The following is an 18,835-nucleotide window of genomic DNA, read 5'->3' as shown; positions in this document are numbered from 1 at the left end:
TGAAAAACCAATGGGAAGAGCACAATAGAGGACAGGAAATGTGCCAAAGGTGCTGGCAGAAAAAGGGTGACTTTCAACAAAGCCTTCACAGGCCTAGGCTTTTTTCAAAGCAATGAAAATCAGTTTCTAATGATTGATAAGCAGTTCCCTTACTTCACATTCAGCTGCCAATAACGATCACAGCCGCAGCTCGGCTCCAGTCCTCAAACGCAGGAAGAAATCTTGCCAGCTGGCCACTTTTACAGAATGAATCATATCTCGCTCATCCAGATTTCATGCTAACTTCCTTATATTTGCTTTAAGTCATGCAGAGCAGGTGTGTTTTGTCTCTCCATTCCCAGAATGGGCCAACAATGGAAATTACCCAACTTTACTGACAGGATGCAGCTTGTTAAGTCAAATCTCTTAAGACTAACAAATCTCCAAACAGAACATGCTTCTAAACATTTGCAACGAAAAGGTTCTAAAGATAAGTTCCTTCTGTAGTAAAACCTCTTATACCACTGCTTTAGAGATTCCAGGAATACAAACCACGTATGCCCAGTATGCCAATACGTAATGATCTGAGGTTTACGAGGTCCTGAGCGTACAGTCGTAAAAAGAGAAAGAATATCCGCATTAGAAGCATAAGCTGTAACTGCTTAGGAAGAAGTACTTCTGTGTTCTTAACATCAACCTCCACGGATATCCCGATGCACTTAATTTTAGCATTCGGTAAAGAAAACAAAGAAAACGATCATTAAAAAAAATCCACGCATATGTTAGCCGCTCTATACACTTAAGCATGTGAGCCCAATACAGGCGTACGCTATCTTCTCTGCTGAGCAACGATCCCAGGTCAGCTTGCTGTATTTCAAAGTGCAAAATTTTAGTGATTTACCTAGCGCTAAATCTTAAAAGAAGGCTGCGACATCATTAGAGAAGGCTTTTATAAGCTATTGGGATTGTTCAAGATACTATTCGTTTAGGTGGGAGGATGACACATTTTTTCCTGTAAGAGACCAGAAAGATTTTGTGGGCCATCTGGTCTCCACTCCAACTATTCAATTGTGCCCTAGCAGTGCTAAAGCTGCCACAGATCATATGTAATGGACGTAGCTGTGCTCCCGTAAAAATTTATTTACAAAAACAGGCAGCAGGCTGAATTGGTCTGCGGGCTGTAGTGTGCTGACTCCTGCCTTAGGAAAACCAGCAAAGGTAAAACAGTAACAGAAAGGCCAACACTCCTTCCTCATGAAGATATTAACTGTAAACCTATTCTAATGGGGAAATTTCAAAAAGCTCTTTAAAGGAAAAATTTTATAGCAACTGAAAGGCCTATTTCCTGACAGCAGACATTTTAGGCTTAACCACGATCGCCACAGGGTCCACCCGCTCCTCACTGGACAGCGGTGCTGTGCCCATCCTCTCCTGCTGTCCTGTTCCCGAAATACAAACTCCAAAGATGGGCGAGACAGGAGAGGTTTTTTTTTTTCCTCAACCAACATTTTTTTTTTGGTTGATAATTATGTTTGGGAGGTTGTTCAAGAGATTATGAGGAACCATAAAATACAGAGCCAGTAGGACAGATGTAAAAATATTTTACAGATTAAGAAGTTGTACATTCCAATTTACTACACTGCACATCTAAGAAAGGTTCTTTAAGTTTACCATCAGGTTTTAAGAACTTAAAAAAATGTAAGCAACTCTGATAAAGACTGAGGTACCTCCCATTTTAATAAAAAAGTAGTAAGAATGAAATGAGACATACACCTAGTAATGAGATTGCACTGTAACTTCAATTTGTATTGAGAAATGGTCCATGCCACGGGGCACCAGGGTGGCACCTTCTTCCACGAGAGGCTGTTTGGGAGCAGTTTTCTTCAACAACATGGTCATGACCTCCTAAGGTGCTCAGGGACTCTCCCAACAATCACTGACCCGAGTTCTCTGCTCGGCTGGGCCCACACCACTTGCCAGTGCAGAACGATGGCGTTCTCCCCTCAGTCACTGCCGGCGGCATGGTGGTATGACAGGGCTGGAAACACACCCACTCTCTACCAGAAAGGGAAAGAAATGCTCCATCCTGCTTAGAGGTGCTGCTTATGCTCTTCCAGGTGAGAAGAGGAAAAACATGTGCCTCCGTCCCTTTTTGTAACGAGGTTAGAAACAAATAAATATAGCAAGAAAGAAACAAATGTTCTATTAGTTTGTTTCAGCTGCAGCTGTATATGGATGAGGGCTGGAAAATAATGGTATTGATGAATATCAACAAAAGAATCTTTGGAAAGCCTTGTTATATGAACTTCTAATTTTGGAAATCACCAATGACAACTCCACTTTAGTAATGTTATGCTCATTGTTTCTTACTACTACCCCTCTGTCCTTCACTTAAAAATATTCTTTTATCACCAATTCAAAATCATCAAGTATTGTGCTCTCAACAGAAGACTGCACAATTGTACCTAGGCCTTCATTAGTTAAGTCAGTGTGTTTGTTCTTCATAGGAAAGATCTATTTGTAATCCAAAAAGTTCTATCTAGCTTCTCTTATTGAGCTCTTTCTCCAACAGCTATCTTTTTACAGACTAATAAACATTTGTGAGAGAAAGTAACGTTTGGACAGATAAACTTCAGACACTAAAAAGGGAATACACAGCAATGCATTTTACCTCCTCTGTTGATTTCTGAGGGCAGGGAGGGTGCCATCATATTTGTGTCCATTGGCTGAGAGCCATCCTGGGTCATGGGGTCTTCGGGAGGCAGGTAAGCAGGCGGGGGCGTATCAGCTACAAAGTTTAAAGAAAATGATGTCTTTCTCCTTAAATAAACACACACACTTAAAACATATATTGTGTGAAACTGAGACTGAATTGCCCATTTCAACTCCCCCATCAGAAAATGGCTCCTACAGACACTGAACTGGGTATACACTTTCTACAAGTGCCTAACTAACACCTCATGATCTGGTACAACTGTAGTCAAAGTCCAGTGGGAGGAAAAGCACTCTCTGCCAGTTCCAGGAGCCTATCCGGGCTCGTGCTCTCTTTGAATAATCAGAAGAGCATTTAAACACACTTCCATACAATCCACTTTGAGAGGACCTCTGCGTTTCAGTTTCACTGGTGGATGGCAAAGCTACATAGGATTTCTTAAGAAAAAGAGCTTCAGGGTCTCTTCCATTAAACTCATAGGCTCTTAGGAATTTACCAACTGACTTTCATTACAGCCAATTTGCTGACTTCGACTGTTAATTTCTCCTGACTTCAAGCACTCTGTTAGGACTACCTTCTCCCTGCCTACTTTAATAATCACTAGTTTTAAAACCCCTAGTAGCAGAATAATAATCAGTTTATCACAGCTATTTTCTATTTCAGAATTTACGCATGTTCTTCTAGAAAGCTCAGAGCCAGCTGGCCATAAGAGGCAAAGAGCATGACTTTTGAAACAAAGAACACTAATATGGGTCTTGTGTTTTCTTAAATAAAATAAGGGGTTATGGGTTGCCCACAAATAGTCCTTTGTGATCAAAAAGCAAGTCCCTCACTGGCTTTCGGGAGCCCATCTCGCACACCTGACAGGGCAGGGAACAAAGCTTTACCTTAGGGAACCATGAACAACCCGGAGGAGTAGCCGAGATCACTCAGGGCAACTGTGGAATACAAATGGTCAATACTGCTGCTCCTTTAACAGCTTTTCAGAGATTTCCAAGACTGAGTCTCCAGCTGACTCACAACCCAGGAACTCCCACCGTCCAGCTGCCAGCAAGCAAGGACTCACAGCACAAAGACTGGACTATGGGGACCTTATCTGGATGCCTCTGCACCCTTTCTCCGGCTTCTTTTAATTCAGCACCTTCCCCTGCAGCTGTTAACACTGACTCTGCTTTACTTCCAGCCAGGAATGAAGACAACGAGCATCACGCCTCTGAGACCAAATCCAGTAAATTTCTGCAAATGACCTGGTGAAAATTTCATCAGCAACCAATGGCATCAGCACCACTGGGAGAGACCACCAGAGGGCGATGGGTAATACTCTGCTATTCCCGCAAGTGCCTCCTCCCACCCCTGGCCGCTTTCTCTTTTCCACGTTTCCTTTAAGTGGCCTGTAGCCTTAATCCCTCACAGCCGGGACAAAGTGTAAACTCGGGCAATAATCTTCCAGTTTTTCACTCTTGGGCCCACCCTGGCTTTGCCACTGCTCAAAAGCTTCTGAAACTCTCTCTTCACCACTTACCTGTTCATCAAACCCAACGGGTCTGGGAGAGAGTGGGGTGAATAGGAGATCACCAGATGATACTTAGTTTGACTTTTAAACTCATCTATATCCCTGCTGCCCTGCCTCATCCTCAACAGTTCTGGACTGAGAAACAAAACAATGCAAAATAAAAGGCTCAAAACCAAAAGAAGTCATAAATATGGAAATAAAAGACAACAGTATCAAGTGTGGACCACTTTTCAATTTTTGAGGACCTACCAGCACTGTTGTCAAATTCACATTTACTTAAAAACATTTCAAGTGGCTTAACAAACAGGCCTGCCCGCCCATTTTTCCCTTCTTGAAGTATTAATCAATGTTAAGTACATCTTTGTGTAGAGCATCCTTCTTGAAGTCTACTGGCAAGAAATTTGGTACTAATCATTTTTTGTGAGATGCTTGCTTACTAACGTATAATTTGAAAAATATAATGTCCTAATTAATCATTTATTTTTATAAACATTACACCATCAGTTAAATCTAAAAAAGGAGGATAATTGTTTTTGTCTTTGCTAAGTTAAACAAGCAGATGGTCTCCAGTACTTCTGCTGCATTTCCTTTGTTGCTAAAGTATGTTTCTTGGGATTACATCACCACTTAAATGAATTTAATTAAGTAGGGGGGTGTGAACCCTCAGGAAATATCTTTTCTGAGGTTGCACTTACAACAGGGGTTTTTTCCCCCCAGGTACAGCAATGTGTGCAACACATTATTTTTCTCTTTCTCGCTTTTATCAAGAGCAAAGACTGCAACAATTATGCCACTCCTGGAAGGATGCAACTGTTTCAAAACCCTTCCAAATCAAAACTTATTCAAGCTTCTGTGCCTGACAGATAAAACAGGACATTTGCTTGACCACAGCGGCATCCTGCATCTGAGAGCAGAGCGCCGTGTAGCAGAGCTGAAGAGCGCTCTGCGTGCAGGTGCACCCGGCCCCCCCCAACCCTTGCAGCAGCACCGTCTACCTGACCCGAACGTCGTGGAATGTTCCAACCCACCTGGCATCTGGAAAGGGCTTCCTGGGTCTGAGCTGGTGGGAGAGTGCGGGTAGGTACCACTGCTGCTTCCAGGAGAGTTGGGGTAGCTGCTACTGGGGGAGTGAGGGAACGGATGGCTGTTGGGTTGCTGGAAAGAATCCGGGAAGGTGGCGTTGAGGGGCATGTGAGGCTCATTTTGTCCTAAGTTACGGAACTGAGCTAACAGGCTGTGCTGAGGATTATATTCGCTGTGTCTTGGAACCAGCACTGGAGGAAGAACTGGAAAAAGGGAAAGAAAAGCGAGAGATAAATATGGAAATGATGACTATCTGTAATAACGTCACAATGAACCCTGCCCTGCTGCCAACTCAAAATCATCATTCAAGTGCAAAGCACCTTTCACTCAGGAATAAATGTGGTAACAAATGGTCTCTTTAGAACGGCTGCGACGTAGGCCCGAGACCTGCAGCACAAACTGCCCAAGGAAAGTAGGCAAAACACCTTCTATGTTAAAAATGTTAAGGCTGGTTAGCCTGGTGATATGTATTAAAGAGAGCACGTTCTGCATGGAGCACTGGGTGTTATACGCAAACAATGAATCATGGAGCACTACATCAAAAACTAATGATGTAATGTATGGTGACTAACATAACAATAAAAAAAAAAGGTTAAGGTTGCCCCATTCTTAATGTTTTCATTCACTAAAAACCGAAGCACAATTAAGAACATATACCACCGACGGTTCCACGCTCACAGCTCTGGCTGATAAGATATTACGTTGAAAGAGTTAATACTTACTGAATGGTATGGATTATTCACCACAAATGTTTTAAATTGACACATTAACTCACTTTAAAACAAAAGGAGGCACAGAAAATAAGATTGAGAGGATAAATACAGTGAGCAGCATAAAATCCAAATGCCAATGAAGGTAGTTAATTAGATAAAATATGATGTTTTGTGGGACAGACTTTATGTTGTGTCCAAGTAGTCACACTTCACAAAAAACCTTTTCCCTGAGGATATTAATGCATATAACCCACTTCTCAGTAATCCTCAGCACTACCTGACAGGCAAAGGAGAAAACGGGTTATACAATCCACATTTTGCTAATTGGATACTCAAAGTATAAAGGCCAAAAACATACATACCATTAGAGAAGGAAAGAAAACAGCTCAAGTCATTCCTAAAAGCTCTGTATGGTAGGAACCTAAGGAGTTAATAATTAGCAGGGTCTGCAACCTCCAGAAACCTCTAGAGGCAAAGACACTATAAATAACTCTAAATAAGATGCTAATCGAAGTGAAGGCCTGGGTAACAAGCCCTAACTGGGTTAGATCCTCAACTTCCCACCACAGTCTCCAGATAGCTCCTCCCCAGGAACAAAGGCCCTCAGAACCCCTACTACTCTCATGGTCTTGGCTAGAAAAACCACCCATTTGGAAATCTGCATGGAGGAGAGGGGAGGAGATTTAAAATCTGCTACTGTTGTTGGGAGCTGGAACTCAGAATATATTCTCCCCAAGAAACAATATTTAGTGGCATTAGGGATTAAGTCGATTTTTGAGGGCTTTCCAGGGATCTATCTGTAACTTACACCATTTCTGCAGGAAAATGTGCCCTGAACACTTAGATTATCACTTACTCATGAGCTGGAGATTGTTTTTCTTTTAAGTAAAAATAGGTTCTTGAAGGTCTTAAATGGTCTCACAAGTTATATCTTAAATTGCAGATCTGTAGAAATAAATTCCCCACTAACTGATCCTTTAAAAAACGAATCTTTTTAGTATAATACATGTATTTCCTTTACTGCACAGTGATGGAATCTAGCCAAATTAAGTCATCAAAAGCTTAAATCCTCCTCCTACCTTTCAATAGTCACCTGAAATATAAACTATTTTGATGAAGAAAAATTCCTAATTGTCATAAAGGCTCCCCCAATGTCAACAGAAATCTATATTCCAAAATAAACAAAGGCTCTGAAATAGCACAATGCCTGTGAATTACCCATGCAATTAAAAACAGTCTTTTTGGGGCGCCTGGGTGGCTCAGTCGGTTAAGCGACTGCGTTCGGCTCAGGTCATGATCCTGGAGTCCCGGGATCGAGTCCCGCATCGGGCTCCCTGCTCGGCGGGGAGTCTGCTTCTCCCTCTGACCCTCCTCCCTCTCGTGCTCTCTGTCTCTCATTCTCTCTCTCGCAAATAAATAAGTAAAATCTTTAAAATAAAATAAAAAAATAAAAATAAAAAGTCTTTTTCTTTGAGCGGCTGCCGCTGGACTCCCTACTTCCCAGCTTGCCTCTCATGGTCATCTAGCGATAGTCTCAATTCTGATTAGGGCCTCTAAACCCTGCCCCCAAAATGCAGCACCAGATGACACCTGGAATCCATCCTCCATCTTGACCCTTCAAAGGACACCCCCCAAATACACATGCACACTCTACTTACTGGAGCCCCTGTTTCAGCGACTCCTATTGCCTATAATTTGAGAACTGGGAGTTTGCTTCTCATCGCTCACAGATGACAGTGGCAGGAGGAGGAGGCAATGTATACCTCGAGTTCGTGTTTGGCATGTGTGTTCCTGCAGCAACTCTGTTGTGTGCTGTGGTGGTCCGGCTCCGGGCGCAGTGCCGTCCTTAGTCCACGGCGCAGATGACATCATCAGCTTTTGCAGATGACCTGGGAATGAGCCACCAACTACAGCAAAGCACCACCCTACAGATAAGCTGGAGGAGAAAAATAACTTTTTCCTCACCTCTGATTAGTAAGATCAATTTTGCCACTGCCAACACAGGTACAAGTATCTTTATTATTTTTTTAAGTGGGCTCCACGCCCAACGTGGGGCTTGAACTCATGACCCTGAGATCAAGAGTCCCATGCTCTACAGGCTGAGCCAGCCTGGTGCCCCAGTACAAGTATCTTTTAATAAACTTTAAAAAAATGTATTGAGGTATCACAGATCTATAGTAAAATGCACACGTGTTCATATAAATGGAATAATATATACTCTTGAGTCTGGGTTCTTTGGTTCAACACTATGTCTGCAGGGGTCATCCAATGTTGTGTGTGGCATCTTATTATATGTATATTACGATTTGTTTACTCAGCCCCCCCATCTAACCTCCTTAAAGGATAATCAATTTCTTTTTATCCCCTGGTTTATCCTTCCTGTATTTCTTCTTGAAAAAGTTAAGCTGACAAATATGTGCTTTCTTTTGTCTTTACTACTAAACAGGAAAACAGCCTACTCTATATATTGTTTTGCACTTTGCTTTATTCACCTATATCCTACAATTAACTTACTAATTTAGAGAGATCTTCCTCATTTGTTTTTGCAGGTAATACAGCACCATAGTTTCTTCAGCCAATCTCCCATGTCTGCGCAGTTTACAATATTTTACCACTACACGTAACACTGTAATGAATAGCCCTATGCACACATATACTGCCGTATTGTTAAAGGAGTACCTTCTGGGTAAATCCCTAGAAGTGGCCATACTGGATGAAAATGAAGATACAACTTTGTTGTTGTCAAGCACCCCTTCATGGGGGTTGTGCCATTTCGCATTGCTACCATCCATGTGCGAGAGTGACTTTTCCCCCACAGCCCCTAGGACAGACTATTTTGTCAAGATTTTTTTTTAAAGGAATTTTTTTTCATTTTCTTTAAAGATTTTATTTATTTTAGACAGAGACAAAGAGTGGTGGGCAGGGGCAGAGAGAGAGAACCTATAGCAGACTCGTGCTGAGTGCGGAGCCCGAAGCGGGCCTTTACCCAATGACCCTGAGATCCTGACCTGAACCGAAACCACGAGTTGGACGCTTAACCGACTGAGCCATCCAGGTGCCCCAAGACTGGTCAATCTGATGGGTGAGAAATGGTATTTTGGTGCAATTTTAATGTATATTTCTCTTATGGTGAAAGTCGATCATCTTTTCATGTATTTCAGGGGGTATTTTAACATATGGCTTTGCAAATGGTCTGCTTGTGCCTTTTGCCCATTTTTTGGTCTTTTCATTTTTCATTAAAAAATATAAATAAATATATATTAGAGCTCTTAGCCTGTGCTATTTTATATGTTACAAATATCTTATCACAATTTGTCTTTGACTTTACTTATTTGAAAAAGCTTATTTTTTTTTGGTAATTGAATTTATCAAAATATTTTCCTTTATTGCATATGGGTCTTGAGTCACAGAAAGGCTTCTCCTACACCCAGATTATAAGGAGGAATTCACCCATGCATTCTTCCAGTGCATATAAAGTTTCCTATTTTACTTAGATCTCTGATCCATCTGTAGCTCAGTTTTATTTATACTATGAGGAACAGATCTAATTTTATCTTTTCCCAAATGGTTGGCCAGTTGCCCCAACACCGTTTATTAAAAAGCCCATCTTTTCCTCAGTGATTGGATATACCACCTTTTTCATAAGGTTCCATATATGTTAGGGTCTATGTTTAGACATTCCATTCCATCCTATTCTAGTCGGTGCCCCACCACCACTGTGTTAATTATAGAGGCTTTATAGTATGTTTTAATAGCTGATATGGCTAGTCCCCCCTCACAGTTCCCTTTCAATGTTCTGCCTGCATGCTTACTCCTCCGTAACAACTTTAGCTATCACCTTGTCTACCTCCAGAAAAAAAGAGATTTTGGTACTTGTACTGGGGTCACAATATATTTATAAATTAACTTATCAGTAAGAATATCTTGATGTTCAGATGTCCCATTCAAAACCTAGGACGGTTTCTTCAAGTCTACTTTTGCACCTTTTAGGAACATTCCATAGTTCCTATCCGTGTTCATCTGCTCGGGCTGCCATAACAAAATACCACAGACTGGGTGGCTTACAAAACAGACATTTATTTACTCAACGTTCTGGTGGCTAGAAGTCTGAGCTCAAGGTGTTCGCAGGATGGTTTCTCCCGAGGCCTCTCTTCTTGGCTTGCAGAAGGCTATTTTCTTCCTGTGTGTCCTCACATTGCTTATTTCCCTGGTGTCTCTCTGTGTGCCCTAACCTCCACTTATTATTTTTTTTTTAAGATTTTATTTATTTATTTGCGAGAGAGACAATGAGAGACAGAGAGCATGAGAGGGAGGAGGGTCAGAGGGAGAAGCAGACTCCCCGCCAAGCAGGGAGCCCGATGCGGGACTCGATCCCAGGACTCCAGGATCATGACCTGAGCTGGCAGTCGCTTAACCAACTGAGCCACCCAGGTGCCCCCCCCTAATCTCCACTTATAAGGACAGATTGGATTAGGACCCACCCCAATGGCCTCACTTCAACTTTTTTTTTTTAATTTAAATTCAATTAGCCAACATATATTACATCATTAGTTTCAAATGTAGAGATCACTTTAACTTTTTAAAGGCCCTATTTCCAAATACAGTCATATTCTGAGGGACTTATGATAGGGCTTTGACATATAAATTGGGGGGGGGATGAACAATTCAATCTAGAACACTGCATTAGGTTTCATACATTTCTTATTACATTTACTCATATTTTATCTTTTCTGTTGCTACTTTAAATGGAGTTTTCTCTGCCACTGTATCTTCTAACTGGTAATTATTTTTATATATGAAGGTTATTGATATTTCCTTGCTTTTATATACCGCTACCTGGCTGAATTCTTTTCCCTTAGTTTTATCATTGATTCCTTACAGAATTCTCCAGGTAAAGATCATGTCACCGACAAATAGAGTTTTCCTTCTTTCCTTTCCAATTGTTTTCTCTTGCCTAGTTGCGTTGGCTAATAGTGCCATATAACATTAAAAGGTACTGGAGCCAGGGAACTTCCTTGACTTAATTCTTGACCTTGGTGGGAATGCCTCTAGTATTTCCCCTTAAGATGTTGACTTTAGAACTCTGGTATATATATCATGTTAAGGAAGTATCCATCCATTCCTATAGTTCAGTGCTGTTATTAGGAACAGGTGTTAATTTTTTTTTAAAGATTTATTTATTTTGAGAGAGAGCATGCCTGTGACTGGGGGGGGGAGGACAGAGGGAGAGGGAGGGAGAGAATCTCCAGCAGACTCCCCACTGAGCGGGGAGCCTGACTAAAGGCTTGATCTCATGACCCTGAGATCATGACCTGAACCAAAACCAAGAGTCAAACGCTTAACCGACCGAGCCACCCAGCTGCCCCCAGGTGTTAAATTTTTGTCAGAGAATTTTTCAGCATTTCTGAAGATTGTTATGATTTTTCTTCTTAGACCTAATTAATATGATTAATTATTCTTGCATTCCTGGCATAAAACCTGCTTGGGTCATGATATATTATTTTCTTAATGTGGGATGTTAGAGTCTAATAACTGATATTTAGGACTTTTAGACCAGTATTCATATGTGATACTGATCCAAGTTTCTTTGTGTGTGTGTGCGTGTGTGATCGTTATCAGGTTTTGATATCAATGTTGTACTTGCTTCATAAATATTTCTGCACTCAGAAACAGTTTATGTTGCTAACTAGTCTCTAAATGTTAGGTAGACTTTCCCTGTTAAATTATCTGGGCGTGGTGCTTTCTTGTGGAGTAGCTCCTTAATAACTTTCTTTATTCATTCCACAGAAATAAATTTAAATTTTCTATGATTACTGAGGCTAATTCTGGCTAATTATATTTTTCCTGGAAAATTATCCATTCTATCTAAGTTTTCAAATTTACTTGCATAAAGGTATGCAAAGTAATCTTACAATGAAATTTTATATCCTCTGTATCAGTAACTGTTTCCCTCTTACATCTTTTTTTAAATGTTTGTGCTTTCTCCCCACCCAATCTTTTTTTCTTAATTACCTGATCCTTGGTCTTTTTTTTGAAACGAGGATTTGATTTGACTTTTTAAAAAATTCTCTCTCTTATTATTTTTGCTTTCATCTTTATTCTCTCTTCCCTCATACTTTGATTTACTTTCTTTTCCTAGAGCTTTTTTGACTGGAAGTTTAAAAGTAATCTTTTTATTCTTTCATTTTTACTGATAAAGGTGTTCAAGGCTATGAATTTTCCTCTGATCATTGATTTAAGTGTATCCCATTGATTCTGATATGTAGGTGTTTTTGGGATCATTATTTTCCAAACATCATGTAATTTTTATTTATATTTGCCCATTCACCTATGGGTCATTTAATAGAATGGCTTTTAAATCCCCAGGTGTAAGAGCTTATTTGCTTTAAACTTCTAGGTTTATGGTATTGTGATAAGAATGCTGATTGCACTATTCCTAATTTATGGAACTTGCTATTTTCTTGGCAACTTACAACAGAATAAATTTTTGAGTGTTGCTTGTACACTGAAAAGAACATTTATTTTCTATTATCAATGTGCAGTGTTATCAGGTATCTGTAAGAGCTACCTTATTAATAATGTTGCTTAGGTCTCCTGCATCAGGGGTCAGCAACCTTTTTCTGCAAAGGATCAGAGAGTAAAAATTTTAGGTTTTGTGGGCTATATGGCCTCTGTCATAACTTTTCAACTCCTCTGTTGTAGCAAGAAAGGCATAGATAACATGTAAAAAATTGGATGTGGCTGAGTTAGGAAACTTCACTTATAGGAACAGGTAACAGAAGGGATTTGGCCTGTGGACATAATCTGCAAACCTCTTTTGATATCATTACTTATGTTTTTTCCAATTGACCAGTCTTCTATTTAGACTGGTATGCTAAAGTCCCTATTATTAGCATGCTTTGTTTTTAAGATTTTACTTATTTGAGAGAGAGTGAGAGAAGCATGAGCAAGGGGAGGGGCAGAGGGAGAAGCAGAGTTGCTGCAAGCGGGAGCCCGCTGTGGGGCTTGATCCAGGACCCTGACGTCATGACCTGAGCAGAAGGCAGACACTTAACCGACTGAGCCACCCAGGAGCGCTGTTATTTGTTTTTGGTGCCATATCCTATAGTTTCTGCTTTATACAGGAGGTTGCTGTGATATTTGGTACCTGTATGTTCATTATGAAGTGTCCTTTGTGTCAGTACTTTTTGGTCTGAATTCTGTTTTGTCTGGTATCAATCAGACTCACAGTCCCTACTTCTTGTTTCTATTTGCCAGATATAACTTTGCTAATTCCTTTATTTTTAACCTTTTTTGTCACTTTTCTTTTTATTTTTTGAAGGGATGGATCTCTTGAATACAGCACTGAGTTTTGCTTTATGAACTAACTTGATAATTTCTTTAATTGTTGAGTTAAGCCCATTTAATTGATATGAATGACGACGTGCTTGGTCTCAACTCTTGTCATGTTATTGTATAGTAACTGTCACATATTTACCGTATTTCTCTATGTGATGTGATTCTTTCTCTTCTATATTTTTAAAGGAAGTTCTGAAGATAGCTTTGCATTTCTGCTGCATGATTATTTTTGTATTTGTACTTAGTGTCTCCAATCTTTCTTTGTTCCTTACTTGTGTATTTTCCAGTTGCTAAGTTTTAAATGGTATCTTTTGACTCTCATCTATTATCTATACAACCAATAATCTTATTCTGCTTTCCTCTTTTTCTGTTCTTCTATTCCATTTTTAAATTTGCACCCTTTCTACTTTGTCAGAACATCTAGGGTTTACATATTACTTTTCTACCCATATAACTATTCTTATTTTTGCCTTATCTCTACAACTTCATCACCAAATTTTCCCGAGTCATCTCTTAGTTGAATAAAGTTACCCTATCAGATTTCTCAGGAAGAGCTCAGTGTAACAGTATTCACGCTTACACATTTAAAACTTTCTGTACTCATGATACTGAAAGAGAGCTTGTCTTGCCTTTGATTTCCTTAAGCTTCCTGAAATGCTTTTTCACTGTTGCCAGTTTCTGTATGATGATTTTGAGAAGTCTGATTTCAGCACGTTCTTGCCTTTACAAGCTATGTGTTCTTCTTGCCTGCAGGCCCTGAGGACTTTTGTCTTGAAAGTCTAATATAGTTTTACTAAGGTTTGTCCTAAAGTTCATCATTCTAGATGAATTTTTCCAAGTAGTTGGTAGGTCCTTTCAATATGTAGATTTAGGTTTTCTCTAACTTCTGTTCCATAGTCTCTAAGACCTTAGGAGCTCCAATTATACATCAGTTAGATCTTCTTTGTTGTCCATTCCAACTGCTTTCTCTCTTTCCCAGTTTCCCATTCACTTGTTAGTTGTTTTCCTGCCTTCTCCAGTGAATCTTCTTACATTTTAATAAGAATCTATTCTCCTGTTGGCACACTGTAATTTATTCTTTATTTATGAAGTTTTGTCTTAAAAAATTTATTTTCTGAGTTCTATCCCTCTCATTAATTTTCTTCCAATTTTTATCCATTTCTGTAGCTTCTGAATTTCTGATTTTTCTCCCAAATGCTTGTTTGAGGATATTCATTTTGAAGTGTTGTCTTACACTGACACATTCAAGCCATACACTCAAAGAAAATGCTTGCAAATCACATAGATAATAAAGACTGTATCATGAATAAAGAGCCTCAAAACTCAAACCAATTAAAAATTAGGCAAAAGATGTGAGCAGACTCTACACCAGAGAAGATGGACCTTAAAATCACTGTGCTTAGTGAAATAGGTCAGACACAAATGGACAAAGATTTTGATTCTATTTATATGAAAGACTTAGAATAGGCAAATTCTTAAGATACAGAAAGTAGAACAGAAGTTAGTTACCAGGGGCTGGAAAAAAAAAGAAAAAAGTAGTCATTGTTTAATGAGTACAAAATTTTTGTTGGGATGATGAGAAAATTTCGGGTATGGATAGTGATAATAGTTATACAACACTGTGTATTTATTTAATGCTATGGAATTGTACATTTATGAACGGTCAAGTAATAAGTACTACGTTATATATATTTTACCACAATAATTTTTTTTAATTATTAGAATCGACCATACCAAGTGTTGGCAATAGGGATTCTCATATATTGCTGGTTGTAATGTAAAGTGGTACAATCACTTTGGATAACATTTTGGCAGTTTCTTACAAAATTAAACATTATCTACCGTATGTCCCAGCCATTTTCCTTCTAGGTCTTTACCCATGCAAAATGAAAACATATCCATACAGATGTGTGTGTTTTATCTGTGATATCCAAAAACTGGAAACAAATGTCCACTGACAAGCAAATGAATAAATTATGGTATATTAATACAGTAGACTACTACTCAGCAATAAAGAGATATGAAATACTGATTCATACAACTCAGATGACTCAAAATTTGCTGAGAGGAGGTAGAGAGAAAAAGAGTGTAGGGGCGCCTGCGTGGCTCAGTGGGTTAAGAGTCTGCCTTCAGCTCAGGTCATGATCTGAGGGTCCTGGGATCGAGCCCCTCCTGGGGCTCCCTGCTCAGCGGGGAGCCTGCTTCTCCCTCTCCCTCTGTCCTTCCCCCCGCTCATGTTCACTCTTGCTCTCTCTCAAATAAAATCTTTAAGAAAGAAAGAGCGTGTATACTGTGTAATTCCATGCATATAAAATCTAGAATATGCAAACCAATGTATGGTGACAGAATGCAGAGCAGTAGTTACCTGGGGATGATAGTAAGGGCCAGAGGGAGAGATTGCAAAGGTGCAGGAGTAAATTTTGGAGGTGATATGTATGTTCCTTGTCTTTACTATGGTGATACTTTCACAGGAATATGTCAAAACTAATCACACTGTACATTCTAAACATGTACAGTTTAGTCTATGTCAGTTATTCCTTAATAAAACTGTTCAAAAAGTAAAGTGAAGAGGCAATTTAAAACTGTCTTCTATCAATTTTTAAACATAGCTAAAATGTTTTATTATCAATTCCCTTTTCTAATCCCATCTTCAAAGTTCTGGAACTGTTACTCTGAGCTCTTCAATAGTATATTAATACCCAACTAAAACAACTTTATCCTACTATCTCTACTTCTGTCACTATATGATGTGTAGCTCCTAATGCAGAATCCCCATCCAGGAAAGGAATTCCAGTTGGTTATCAGACATACCAGCTCTTACAGTGAAAACCAATGGAAGATATCAAAGTAAAGAGCTGCAAGGAAGCTCCATGTTAAAGCAGCGATAACACTTAAGACATACAGTGTCTCATATGGGCTGTTTAAAGTTAATAAGCAGAACTGCAAGGTAAAAAGTAAATGGATATCCTATGCACTCTTCCCCCTCCTCCCCCAAGCAGGCTCCACACTGGGTGTACAGCCCAACACAGGCCTTGAACTCATAACCCGAAATCAGGACCTGAGCTGAGATCAAGAGTTGGATGCTTAACTGACAGCCGCCCCAGGTGCTCCTCCACTTGAAAGAGGACTTTTTCTTTTAAAGACTTTTTATTTTTTATTAGAAAGAGAGAGCACAAGCAGGGGAAGCGGCATGCAGAGGGAGAGGGAGAAGCAGACTCCCCGCTGAGCAGGAAGCCTGATGTGGGGCTTGATCCCAGGACACCGGGATCATGACCTGAGCCGAAGGCAGACGCTTAACCATCTGAGCCACCCAGGCGCCCCTGAAAGAGGACTTTTCTAAAAAAAAAAAAAAAAAAAAGGACTTCTCTGTCAAATTTATCTGAGGTTCCATTTAACCCTCTAACAGATGGCTGCCACCAGTGTTTTAGAGCTTCTCACATTACCCTCAGAATCTTTCTGAGACATTTTTGCAGTGTTTTTCAACATTTTTCAGTGACAGAAAGTGAACTCATCTGGTATCTCAGCAGCTCCACTGGAACTGTGAAATTACACTGAAATTTTTCTTTACCAAATTCATACACATTTTATGCCCTACTCCTTACTACTTACCAAACACAAAGGTGATATTTTAAGTAACTTACAATCAAGTAAAACTGATACTCCAAGGAGACGTAGGCTCCGAGTATCCGGAATGGCACACTGTGCTGAAGTGGGTGGCAGTACCCTAGAGTCTGAATGTATGGGTTTCCTATTGACTCAGTGCCACAATTCTTAAGTTATTAATTTCTTAGAAAACTACAGCCAACAAGTGACCAGCAACAGCCAGAGGGAGACAAATAATACACAGAACAGACTCAGAACTAAGAGCATTTATGTAGAAGGAGACTCTTCAAATAGATTTTAGGTGATCACCATATTCCACAAAATTTACATTAACATACCACTGTCACCACAGATATTTGCTCTAAGCCAGACCCAGGCTGAGCATGTTGTATCACTTTGGAAAGAAGAGTGCTTACAGGGTAACTTCCCTAAGGGCACACAAGAAGCGTCAAGAATTAGGAAGGCATGGAGCACTCTCGACCATGACGTTCTCCTGCTTCAGCGACTCTAGTATCCAAGAATGTTAAATTACGTCCTATACAGTTTAAGGGATGGATAAGTAGAACAAATTTCAGAAGTGTTTCTGGACAAAAGAAAGTTAAGGTCAGCCAATTTAAAGGAAAAAACTCTAGTCCAATTTAACAAGTTCAGTTATGAGATACTTGTAACTCCCTGATGATACAGAATACATGATGACCAAATCTGATTTGTGTAGTTTGAAGACTTAGAAGTAGGATGTCCGTATATTCTGGTTTGCCTGGGACAGTCCCAATTTGTATGTGCCGTCCAGTGGAATTATTAATAGGTGACCCATGTCACTCTCAGAAGTGTCCCAGTGTGGACAACAAATTATATGGGCATCCAGACTATAAAGCGTAACTATTTAAATTCAGGAGAGGAAAGATCTGGGTCTGGGATCCGGAACAGCTGCCAGCCCCAGAAAGAAGTGTTAGCGTGCAAGAGACACGCGGTGGCTCATGAGGCAGGGCTGCATCTACGTGCACAAGCTTCTCTGAGAGGACAGGCCCAGTCCCTCTGGCCTGGGTGGGCCCTAGAGGGCAATGCTGCCACTCCCTCCCAGACATCTCTTCCCTTTCACCCCCCACCCCCCTTGTTCCCTTCACTCAGTAATATTTCAGTTAACAAAAGACTAAGAGAGCGGTTTTCTACTGGGGGAAAAGGAAAAAATAAACATCCAGACGAATTTTCCATGTTTAAATGCACCTTCTATGTCCAATTCTTATTTCCTAGGCGAGAGGTGGATGAACTAGCTGAAAGAAAACAGGATTTGCAAACTCTGGGCCTGACTCAGGTCAGGAATAGGAAGGCAGAGAATGAGAAATGTCTTCCTTTTAATATTTCTTCCCATGTTTCAGGAGATTTCTATTTTATGGAAAACAGATACGGAAGCACGGACTCTTCTGGGGAACCAAAGTTTTCTTTGGTGCACCGAAAAGGTTACTCCTACTTGGCAATTTCAAACAATGACTCAAATTTGTGGCTTCTCTTTCCAGGGCTGCTCCTGGTTAGTTTGAACTGCAAGAAATTCCTTTGGAAAGAGAAACCCAATCGGTAAAACACCTTTCTTTATATACACAAATTTCTTTTTGATTTCAATCATTTAAAAATCAGACTGTGTTGTGTCATTCCTATATTCTAAGAGTCCTAACCCTGGTAAGAACCCTGACTGGCTTCGCACCACCTCTTCAGGCGTATCTGGGGGGGTGGGGGTGGGAGTGGGGGAGGACTCCTAGGCAATTTCACAATGCCTCCTTCCACCCACCTGAAAATCTCTAATTGCTGTATGTCTTTAAGAGGAGGACGCTCTCTTCCGTTCTCTTCCTGACTAAGCAAGGGGGGAGAAAAGTCAGATTGCTGCCTTTTCCCAGAGAT

General features: G+C 40.2%; 1 protein-coding gene across 14 annotated transcripts in view; it reads right to left on the bottom strand.

Moving 5' to 3' along the window:
* The window catches only part of SMAD1 (SMAD family member 1), a 74,469-nt gene that overhangs the window by 10,905 nt on the left and 44,729 nt on the right, over positions 1-18,835 (bottom strand). For 13 of the 14 annotated variants that reach the window (XM_064585109.1, XM_054508727.2, XM_064585113.1 and 10 more), the window contains 2 exons: positions 5,234-5,491; positions 2,651-2,767 (listed from right to left, as the gene is read on the bottom strand). The exons of the other annotated variant lie outside the window; for it this stretch is intronic. In XM_064585109.1, coding sequence (XP_064441179.1) covers positions 2,651-2,767; positions 5,234-5,491 — 375 coding nt within the window. The remainder of the gene's footprint in view (positions 1-2,650; positions 2,768-5,233; positions 5,492-18,835) is intronic. 14 annotated transcript variants of the gene reach the window in all.

This window comes from Mirounga angustirostris, unplaced genomic scaffold, assembly GCF_029215605.1.
Source record: "Mirounga angustirostris isolate CCGP_5_RB_7025 unplaced genomic scaffold, mMirAng1.0.hap1 SCAF_2, whole genome shotgun sequence".
Taxonomy (NCBI): domain Eukaryota; kingdom Metazoa; phylum Chordata; class Mammalia; order Carnivora; family Phocidae; genus Mirounga; species Mirounga angustirostris.
Note: the sequence above shows the minus strand (reverse complement) of the source record. Positions and strands in the feature narration are given on the sequence as shown.